At 50.7% G+C, this 10931-nt stretch overlaps 2 protein-coding genes across 4 annotated transcripts in view; both read right to left on the minus strand.

Moving 5' to 3' along the window:
* The window catches only part of RUSC1 (RUN and SH3 domain containing 1), a 10204-nt gene extending 9758 nt beyond the window's left edge, over window positions 1–446 (minus strand). The window contains exon 1 of the mRNA XM_008588211.1: window positions 316–446. The gene's annotated coding sequence lies outside the window, so the exon portion shown is untranslated. The remainder of the gene's footprint in view (window positions 1–315) is intronic.
* Window positions 447–682: 236 nt separating this feature from the next.
* On the minus strand, window positions 683–10425 carry FDPS (farnesyl diphosphate synthase). 3 transcript variants are annotated; one of them, XM_008588219.1, is made up of 10 exons: window positions 10206–10425; window positions 9001–9142; window positions 6993–7133; window positions 3268–3348; window positions 3005–3127; window positions 2581–2669; window positions 2418–2490; window positions 1649–1726; window positions 1414–1548; window positions 683–940 (listed from the first exon to the last, which is right to left on the minus strand). In XM_008588219.1, exons 2-10 carry the CDS (start codon window positions 9139–9141, stop codon window positions 740–742), a joined length of 1062 nt encoding a protein of 353 aa, XP_008586441.1. In that variant the 5' UTR covers window position 9142; window positions 10206–10425; the 3' UTR covers window positions 683–739. The 3 variants fall into 3 exon arrangements, with proteins under 3 accessions (XP_008586441.1, XP_008586440.1, XP_008586438.1); XM_008588218.1 differs by having other exon boundaries at window positions 9001–9163; XM_008588216.1 differs by lacking the exon at window positions 10206–10425 and adding an exon at window positions 9241–9423 and having other exon boundaries at window positions 9001–9163.
* Window positions 10426–10931: the final 506 nt, after the last annotated feature.

Genomic DNA, 10931 nt, shown 5'->3' on the forward strand with positions numbered 1-10931 from the left:
GGGAGGGGGGGGGGGGGGGGGGGGGTTTTTTTTTTTTTAAGGGGGGGAGGGGGGGGGGGGGGGGGGGTTGGAGGGAGAGAATGGAGCAGCTGTCAGCACGTCAACTCCGCGTCTGCAGGCTGCCCCAGACTGCTGCCTTGGTGTGCCCTCACCCCGCTTGGGATAGCGGTGTATCAGTCCATTCTCTCCACATTCGTCTCCGTCATCCAGCCACCACCCCACCCCTTCCCTATTCGTTTTTACTGCTCCCCTCTCCTGCCCCACCCTGCGTGCCCATGTCCATCCATGCACACCCACGGGCCGAGCTCTCCTCACCAGGGTCCTCCTGGAACTGCTCCCAGCCTTGAGCTTGTCCGCGGTCCCCGCCCGGCGGGGTACAGAGCGGAGGGGAGGGGCTCCAGGCAACCCACTCGGCTGCGCAGCCGCACCCCTTCACGCATGGGCGTGCCATAGTTCAGACACGCCCCTCCCCCACCCCGCACCTGACGTCTTGCCTGTGTCACCCATATAGAACCAGCTCGCAGCGTTGATGTCCTAAGCTTTCAGTCCTTTCAGTCCCAAGGCTGCCAATGCCTAAGGGCCTGGTTTCCCTGCAGCCACCTCACCCCCGACCCCCACCCCGTCCTGGAGAGAGCCGGGATCTCGGCTGGCTCGAACAAGAACACAACCACGAACACAACCACAAGATTACACAATAATTTATTGAGCGCATCCCCTCCATGCCCTTGCAGACTTTAGGTCACTTTTTCCGCTTGTAGATCTTCTGCGCTAGCTCCAGGAAGATGGCGGGGGGCAGGGGCGCAGCGTACTGCTCAATGAGCCCCATAAGGTGGTTGTAACTGTTTTCCTCATACTGCAAGAACACAGCCGGCAGATCCAGCTCCTCATATAGCGCCTTTACCCGGGCCACCTTCTCCGCCTCCTTCTGCCCATAATTCTCCTGAAAGGAGTTGGAGCCAAGAAAATGGGCTTAGCCTTGCCAGAGCCTCCAGGACCCTTCCACTCCCCTCATTCACATATTCCAGAACAGCTCCAAAGCGACTCACTCCATTCCTGCCTCCAATTTTTAAGTGTCTCTGGGAATCTAAGATCCCATGTTTCCCATTCCCATCTCTTGTGCTCAGGCCTTAGCTTCCTCTACCCCAGGGTTTCTCAACCTTGACACTATTGAAATTTGGGACCAGATAATTCTTTGGTTTTGGGAGCTGTTCTGTTCACTATATGATGGCAGCATCCCTGCCCTCTACCCACCAGATACGTGTAGCACATGCACACATACCAAGCTGTGATAACAAAAAATGCCTGATGACATTGCCAAATGTTCCCTGGGGGGTAAAATCGCCTCTGGTTGAGAATCATATTCTATCCCCTTTCTTATCAGTTCAGGGATCCCCCTGGCCCTCTCTTGGGCACCTGCAGAATCTGGCGCTGTTCCACAGTGGCCCGTTGCAGACACTGAATCACCAGCCAACTGCATTTGTTGTCCTGGATGTCAGTACCAATCTTGCCAGTCACACTGGGATCCCCAAAGAGGTCAAGGTAATCATCCTGGACAGGAGGACAGAAATGAATAGAGCAATGAATAGGCTCCAGGCAGGGAAAGAAGAAAGTTGGTGCCTGTCCTCTACACTGCCTCATGTCTTCCTACCTGAATCTGAAAGAACTCTCCCATCTCCAGCAGGATCTTCTTGGCACTGGCATGTTCCTTCTCCCCATCAATGCCTGCCTACAGGGAAAAGGGGATTAATAAGCCAAACCCCAGAGATGCCTTCATCTTCCTGGCTGCTTCTTCCCATAGGTCTTGCCCAACTGCAGCCCCCAAATCATCTCTCCTTTCAGACATCCTTGGCTTCCCTGATCTAGAAAGTCCTGACCAATGGTCCAACCTCTATTCCACTTATTTTTTGCTAGGACTTCTTGGGAATCATAACAGATGAATCCATTGTGGAAGACCACAGACTATCTCTTCTCTCACAAGTATAAATCCCCAGGTCACTCGGATCCCTCTACCTAATCTTTCTGCCACCTACAACTTCCTTCAGGATGAAAAGGAAACTTGGAGAAGCAAGAGCAGGGTAGACAGTTAATCCTACTGCCTTTGAATCCAGTCTTCTCCCTTTCAGCGTGAATTATCTCCTCCCCACTCCCATCTGTACTCAGATGTGGGATTTATTGTTCCCTTATTATGGGCTGAGCACTTTCATATCCCTTGCCTCAGTTAATCTTTACAGTCCTGTGAGGTAGGAATTTATCCCCATCTTACAGCTAAGGAAACAGATTCAGAGAGATTAAGTGACTTGATCAAGGTTACACAGCCATCCACTGGGGGTACCAGATTGTCCAAGTTGTCTGCTCTATGCCTTCCTGTCCAAAAGCCCACATCAGCAGAGCAGTAAGGGGTAAGGAGGTTCACTCACCATATACATGGCAGCAGCTACAGGAAGGTAGAAGGAGTAGAAAGCTGTCTTGTACTTGACAATAGCTTTGTACCTGAGTAGGGGCAGAAGGTAAACTCAGAAGGGCAAAGCCCCCCCCCCCCAGCCCTTCCTCACTGTCCAGACAGTTCCCACTCACCCTCACCTCTTTTCAGTGAATCTGCCAAGATCCACACTGCCCTGGGGGGCTGTGATGAGGTCCAGGGTCTGCCCAATCTCAGTCTGATAGGAACTCTGAGGAAGAGGAAGATGGCCCATGAGCCAGGCTTTCTCCAGATATGAGGAACCCTGGTATCCCAGGCAGGCCCCACACCCCATACCAGCTGACAACTGGGCAGAGTCAGAAAGGCAGCTGGGTGGAGAGAAACTCAAGGCCCATTTTCATATACACACAGTCCTCTATCACCACTTCTTCCAGTCACACAGAGACAGAGAAGCCCTTCTTGCCACCACCTTCCAGGCAACCACAGGTCTTTCCTGTGCTCTGAAAACAGCTAGACAAGAATGTCCTATAGAGGCCAAGGCTACTGTGGCAGCCTCTGGGCATTGGGCCCTGATCTGCAGCACACCTGCAGGAAGAGCTCAATCAGGTTCAGGTAATAGGGCTGCTCCCGGCAGTAGAACTTCAGCAGGCGGTAGATACATGCTTCCAGAAGTAAAGCATCATTGATGGCATCCAAACCTATACCTGGCTGTCAGGCGCACAGAGAAAAACGAGTAATCAATCTCTGGCCTAGCTTCATACCAAGAACTGTCTCCCCAAACAGGCTGTATGTAACCTTCTCCCTGTGGCCTGTCCCCATGCCCACTGCTACCTTCCAGCCCACTTTACCTTCTGATACCAGCAGATCTTCCCCCGGCGGGTGAGGGATGAATCCATGATGTCGTCGGACACCAGGAAGAAAGCTTGCAACTAGAAGGAGGAGAGGAATAAGACCCCCAGGGCTCCTTAGTACTGCTGCTTCTAGCGGCAACACAGCTGGTGGTTTTTTTTGTTTTGTTTTGTTTTGTTTTTTTTGTAGCTGACCAGTGCAGGGATTGAACCCTGAACCTTGGTGCAGAACTGCTACTTTTGATAGTCACTGTGAGCTGGAATAAAAGTCAGGATGGGGAGGCCTAAGACTTCTGTTCTGTGCTATGAGACCTTAGTCCCATAAAAAAAAAAGTTACACGACCTCTTTGGCTGAGACTCTCCAACTATAAAATGGGACTGAAATACTTTTGTTTTCATAGTAAGAAGAGACTAAAGGAGATCTTTTTTTTTTTTTTTTTTGGCAGCTGGCTCTGAACCCGTGACCTTGGTGTTAGAAGGCTATGCTCTAACCAACAGACCTAACTGGCCAGCCCTAAAGCAAATCTCTGACATCTCTAATCAGCCCTAGATTATCCTTGGTAACAGGGAGATTACAAAACACCTTCATACACTATACTCTTCTCTTGCAAAAAACTGCAATGAATGCTTCAAGTAAGATTTCTTTATGTGACTTGACTTTACATAACATCTTAAACAAAAGATCCCATGTCACTCCCAGCACTCTGTCTAGACACTCCAGTGACCAGGAACACAGCCTTACCTCTTGAGGAGCAGGTCTGATCAGACAGAACTGAAATCACCCCTGGTAACTTTTACCAATGGACCTTAAGCATCTTTAAACACTCTAAAGCATCAGCAATGGGTTACTTTTCTGAGTGCCAGACTATGTGAAGGTACCTGAATGTGTTGGGTTTCCCACTAAACCATGTACTCCTTGTAGGCAGGGATATATTCTCCCTCTTGGCATTCCCAGAGCCTAGCACAGCACTAGCCCCAGAGTGGGTTATTCCTAAATACTTTTTTTTTTTTTTTAAAGATGACCAGTAAGGGGATCTTAACCCTTTGCTTGGTGTTGTCAGCACCACACTCAGCCAGTGAGCCAACCAGCCATCCCTATATAGGATCCGAACCCATGGCCTCAGTATTATCAGTACCGCACTCTCCCGAGTGAGCCAAGGGCCTGCCCTTCCTAAATACTTCTCTAATGAAGAAATAAAGAATGAAACATTCTAATGTCCCCCATGATACTTTTTGCAGGAAGGCTACACATTCTGGTTACTTAAAGAGCTTTCCAAGACATGGTTTTTAAAACTTCACCCCATCCTAATCTTGTGGGCTCTAGTGGATCCATACTGCTGAAGGAGCATGCAACATGGCCACCAGCTCAGGTGTGGGCTGCGTGGAAAGGGCCATTGCAATCACTGCTACTGTTGCAGGGGAGGTCCTCGGGGAAGGAGGCATCCATCTGCACCTTTACCTCTGACCTTACCACAGGGAGCAGAGGGCAGGGTCTGGGCTTTCCTCGGAGATACGTATTTTACTTCCATTGTGCTTATTTAGAGTGGCATGGTTCCCCAAAGCCACCCACCCACCACCCCTCCCGAGAGTGATTGCAAGAGCAATCTGGTTTCAGCCACCACCACTCAACCAAGATAGTCTCCAAGAGAATTCGTTCCATCCCTCAGTCTCCTCTGCCCTCCAGCAGTGATTCTAAACCCCATCTGCACTTCTATTAGGTGGACTTTAAAAAAAATACCAGTGCCCGAGTCCCACAGATTAATTAAATGAGAATTTTATTGGTGTGGTACCTCAGCATCGGGGAGTTTTTTTAAAAATATGTGCCACAGTGGGAAGTAATGGGAAATATAGCATATTACCAGTGTAGCATTCTTACCAAAATGTTTAGCCTGACTGTAATCATGAGGAAATAATCAAACAAATCCAGATTGGATTGGGAGCTACTCTACCAAACAACTAGCCAGGAGTTTAAAAAAAAAAAGGGCTGGCCCATGGCTCACTTGGGAGAGTGTGGTGCTGACGTCAAGGGTTAAGATCCCCTTACCGGTCATCTTTTTAAAATAAATAAATAAGTCGATTATGGTGGAGGGACTATTCTAGATTAAAGACTTAAGAAAGAACTACTAAATGCAATGCATTCCCCTTGACTGAATCATGGATGTTAAAAAAAATAAAGAAGTTAAAAAAAAAAGCCATATAAAACATTTTTGTGAGGAATTAGGAATATTTAAATATGGAATATACGTTAGATAATATAATTATATCAATGTTAAATATCTTTGATGTGATAATATTGTGGTTATGTAGGCTAATGTCCTTGTTTTTAGGAGGCAAATGCCGAAATAGAAAAATAAGAGGTTGAAGGAGATGAGGAAGAAATGGAAGACAGAAGCAGAAATTATAAATTATCCATGTAACGAGAATGTTGAATAGCTCAAATGGCATCTTGGGCCAACCCTCCCAGGTGAAGCTAGCGTGCAGCCAGGGTTAGCCCCTCAACTTCTCGCTTTCCTTGGCCCCCATAGCTGTTCCCCTGCTCTGCCCTGATCCTCCTGTCCTTCCCTCCTTGCCTGTCATCTCCATGCTTATGGGCTCCTCGGGCCATCCTGATCCCTAGAGGGGCATCCCCATCACTCAGGCCCCTCTACCTCGCCACTGTCCTATTACCTCCTTGGAGGCAAAGCCTTATTCTCCAGCTGCATCTCACTTACATCCTCCAGACTGGAATTGCCAACACCCACAGGACAGTCAGCTCCACCTGCTGCACCCATACCAAGAACACAGTGTAGCTGACTCTGAGCTCATCATATCCTCCCTTGAGCCAGCTGCTCCTCTCCTCGGTCAGGAGCCTCCACCCTTCCATCATTCACCAAGTCCTAAACTCTCTTCCCTGCCCAGCTCATTGGCATCCTCCTCAGATCTGGCACCCCTTCTGGAATCCAGTCCTTCTGCCACTAATGAAGTCTTCAGGCCAGGCCAGCACACCATACACCTTCAAGAGCCAGATGAGCTGGGTATAGAAGACAGGAGATGTGGGGATTGCAGCAAACCAGAGAGACATACACAGGAGTGCATGCGCCCCCTCTTGGGGAATCGGCCTTGACTTGGCTTCAGCCAATTGTTGCTATATCGGAACACAGACTCAGCTCTTGCAATTTTCCAAATGATGCTAGAAATCTGGATTTTTGTGTGAAATCTCTTCTTTAATTTAGGGGACTTAAATTTTAAACATTTTTGAAAACTATCAGTGAACTGCCAGTTTTCAATCTCTGCTTTAGAATAACCTTTTGGAAGAACTACATCACTTTTATGGCTGTCCTCTGCTAAAAGGAAAGAGTTGACGCTTCTGCCCAGTTCTGAGGCCCCAGTCCACAGCTATCTACAGCTATCTATGTACCCTATCTATGTATCTATCTCTTTTGTGGGCAAAAGAGATTGCCCACATTTGTTAACCCTTGGAGTCATTCACTTTATCTAAATATGGCTGTAGGGCTGGCTGGTTAGTTCAGTTGGTTAGAGCATGGTGTTGTTAATACCAAGGTCAAGAGTTCAGTTCTCCATACCCACCAGCCACCAAAAATAAATAAATAAATAAACTTGGCTGTAGCGTACAAGACACACAGAAACACAAACACAACCCAGAAACAAGTTTCAGGCCCATCCCTCTTCTTTCTACCCAAGGCACCCCCACTCTAGGAAACCTTTCCTTCTCCTGCCCTTCTCACCAGTTCCACACACCAGCCCACGGTCAGGGCCCGCTGGAGACTATCAGCATCCTGTTTCCTTGGCTCCACCAGCTCACGGAATACTACCAGCACTGTCAAACCCCGCTGGTACTTGCCTCCAATGGCATTGTACTCCAGGACCTGGGGGGCAAGGGTAGAGGGACAGGGCATCAGGGTCCACACAGCAGCTACTCTGAGATTTCACCTTGCCCTCTCCCACTTCCACCCACCACCTAACTTTATCCTCCCAACCCCAGTTCCGCCTCCAGGGAGCCTCTGGAATTGCTACTCTTTTGGCTCCTTCCCCAAAGTCCTGGAGCACAGATAGGAGAGTTCTCAAGTACCCAGTCATGCTCTCTCTGCATTGTCTTCCTCGGTAAACCTTAAAGCTCCATAACACAGATTAAATTCTGCTCCTACGCCCAGAACAGGGCTTGAACCCAGGGAAACCTCAGGACATGCTGTGAGGATGGCTACCTTGCTTGGCTCCCTCCTTCTCAGGGTCCTGCCCCATCCCTACCTCTCCCAGACTTTCCCTTGACAGCCCACCTGTACTTTCCCAACCACCTCCTCTTACCCAGAGTTCAATCTATCTGCAAATGAAAAGCCTCCCTCAGGGCCGGCCCAGTGGCGCACTGCTACAGTGCGCCGCTTGGGAGCGCAGCAGCGCTCCCACCGAGGGGTCGGATCCCACATACAGACCGGTTCCCGCTCACTGGCTAAGCGAGGTGCAGGTGCGACCCCGAGGGTTGCGATCCTGTTGCTGGTCCCGGTCCAGTACGGGCGCGACACTGAGGGTTGCGAACCGTTGCCAGACACACAAAAAAAAAAGACAAAAAAAAAAAAAGAAAAGAAAAGCCTCCCTCAGGGCCGGCCCAGTGGCGCACTGCTACAGTGCGCCGCTTGGGAGCGCAGCAGCGCTCCCACCGAGGGGTCGGATCCCACATACAGACCGGTTCCCGCTCACTGGCTAAGCGAGGTGCAGGTGCGACCCCGAGGGTTGCGATCCTGTTGCTGGTCCCGGTCCAGTACGGGCGCGACACTGAGGGTTGCGAACCGTTGCCAGACACACAAAAAAAAAAGACAAAAAAAAAAAAAAGAAAAGAAAAGCCTCCCTCACTGTATTAAAGACAGGGCCCCAGCAAAGTTGGCCAGAGGAGAGCTTGGAGGGGACTCAGTTTGGAGGATCCATCTCACACTCCTCCAGTGGTGTCTCCTCCTGCTGGAGCCTCTCCCTTGCCTTCTGCTGCACTGCTCTCAACCAGACCTAATTAATTGGGAAGATTTCCCTTTTAATCCCCATCCCAGAGTAGACAAAGTCCCCCTGTCCTTGGTCCCCCTCAGACAGATGTGACAGACATCATTTATAAAAAGAATTTTACTAGATACTCCAAAAGAATAAAAGAAAAATAAAATTAGGCAACTTAAATATCACAGCAATAGTTTGTGTCCTAGAATAGGGGTTTCAGGGCTGGCTGTTTTTTGGGTTTTTGGGGGGGGGGTTTTTTGGCAGCTGTCCAGTACAAGGAACCAAACCAGACTGGCTGGTTAGCTCAGTTGGTTAGAGCATGGCACTCTAGTCAAGGACTGGGTTCAATCCCTGTACCAGTCAGCTGCAGGGGAGGGGGAATATGGAATAGGGGTTTCTGATGACACAATAACCCTCTCTTAGGACCCAGGGAGGCAGGACTACCTCAGACTGCCTTCCTCCCAGGTCTCTGCCAAGGTAGCGCCTTATGATTTCAGGATACAAAATCAAAGACTCACCAGGCTCAAGGCCTCCATCCCTATGCAAAGCAGTTTCGATGTCTCATCTTCTATCAGAGCCAAAAGTGAGGTTGATGGGCTGAGTAAGTATAGCTGCTCAAGCCCCACCCAGAGCACAAAAGAGTCACTCAGGTAAAAACCTTCTCACACATCTGTCAAAAGTCCCCCAAAAGCCACAGCTGAATCCTACACACATGCAGCCCAACCAAAGGCTCTCTCCCTCAAGTGATGAATCTCTCACCTCCCTGAGCCGGGCAATGGCATCTCCTGTCTCTGGGTGCCCCATCTCATCTTCAGTCAGCACCTTAACAATCTGGGAGAAGTGCTGAAGAAAATACTGCTTTTCTTGGGCATAAACGTCTGATTTCTGGTCTCCATTCATTCTGAGGGAGGAGCAAAATACTCTGAGGAGAGGGAGGACAAGTCAGAAACCCGATCAGCTGCTTCCCTCCCCAAGGCCCCTCACCCCAACCACACTCACCGAGGCTCCTCTGTCCACACTTGGCACCAGCAGCGGGCACTGTGCCAGGCCCCCGGGACTAGGCACCCGTGCACCAGGGAGGGCCGCCGTAGGGAACCCAGCCACCTCTCCTGGGGCGCCCAGCAGGGGGCTGGCAGCAGGAAGACCCCCACAGATCTCAGCCAGCGGGACAGGGGCATCGTGGGGGTGGCATAGAGAGGGGGCACAGAGCACTCCCTGCAGGGGCAAGCACCGAAAGCAGATGCATGGCGGAAGCTCCCCAGATCACTCCCACTCCAACGTTTTACCTTTGGCCCACAATGCCCTACCCTCTTGTGGACTGAATTTGGGGGAAATTACAGAAAGAAGAATATGCAGGGAACAAAAAGTATGGATGGGTGAATGAAACCCAACTGATGGCCACTTAAGATAAAACGGCCAGAACTGAATTCCTTCAAGGCTGCGTGCACAAGACTGGGGGAGGAGGTGGTACAGGAAAGACCCTTAAATCACCGTGTTTTACGGAAGCCAAACTGAGGCTCTAGGAGGTAGGAAGACAGCTGAGCAGAGGCAGAACCAAATCTAGAACCCAGGTCTCCCCTTGAAGGCGGTGGAGAGGGGTTCCCAGGCTCTGAGCTACGCGCCAAGGAAGAAGTATTGGGGCTGGAACCCGGGGATGCTGCGGATATGTGGTAGGAGCGCTGGGACTCGGCGTCCCGAGTCTCACAGGAAGCATTGGGACTGCGCAGATAGCCTCGGAGCCGAGGAGTAAACATACTGGAGGGGCATATTGGAGGTTCCCGGAAAGCACATAGATTTCGGCAGTTGCCGCATGCCCAGAGGGGTAGCCAGTCGGGCCCACAGACGCCCGAAACAGAGAAACTCCGACACAACAGGCTGGGCTTCCCGTGCCTCAGAGTATCGCTACTGAGGCAAGGCCCGGTCTCGGACCCGCGTCTCTAGTCCCAGCACGAGACATCTCTCACCTGTTCCCGGACGCGGGTTCCTGCTTGGCGCCGACTTTTGGCCGGGGTCCTCCTAAAAGCGGAACCCGCTCCGCGCTCGGCTCTCTGGGTCGAGTAGTTCTCAATCTCCCTTCACTGTGGGCAGAAGTGCATCTTGGGACTACAACTCCCGGCGTTCCCGGGAGCAACAGCGATAACGCGATCTAGCGAGGGACGTCTGGGCGGGGACGAGCCGCGCTGATTGGCTGCTTGCCCTCGCATGAGCATGGGGCCCGGTGACAGACGACCAATGGGGAAGGGCTGCGCACAAGGCAGTCGGCCGAGAAGTCGCGCCACCAGGCTCCGCGTGGGTGCGGCTGGAAGCCAACCGGACTGGGAACGACTCCGCTCTGGCTCCTGGCTGTCCACCTTCTCTGCGTTTCAGTTTTCATTACCTTCCTATACAGCTGAGTGGTGTGTTAGTAAAAGCCCAGTCGGACCAGCCTTGGCACTTATTGGTTCTCTAACTTAGGAAAAATCATGTAACATGTCTGATCCTCAGTTCACTTCCTTGAAACTGGCTTTCTTCATCTATTGAATGAGGATGATAATATCATAAGATAAAGTACTTAAAGTGCTTTAAGGGCTCAAGAAAGGTAAGACTTAGAGCAGAAACTAGAACCCTCACCCCTACACAACAGTTTACCAACACACCATGGCTTGACCCCGTTGACTCTCCACTAATCTTCCCAACTCCTTATAGCCCCA

Source organism: Galeopterus variegatus, unplaced genomic scaffold, assembly GCF_000696425.1.
Source record: "Galeopterus variegatus unplaced genomic scaffold, G_variegatus-3.0.2 Scaffold4721, whole genome shotgun sequence".
NCBI classification, from domain to species: domain Eukaryota; kingdom Metazoa; phylum Chordata; class Mammalia; order Dermoptera; family Cynocephalidae; genus Galeopterus; species Galeopterus variegatus.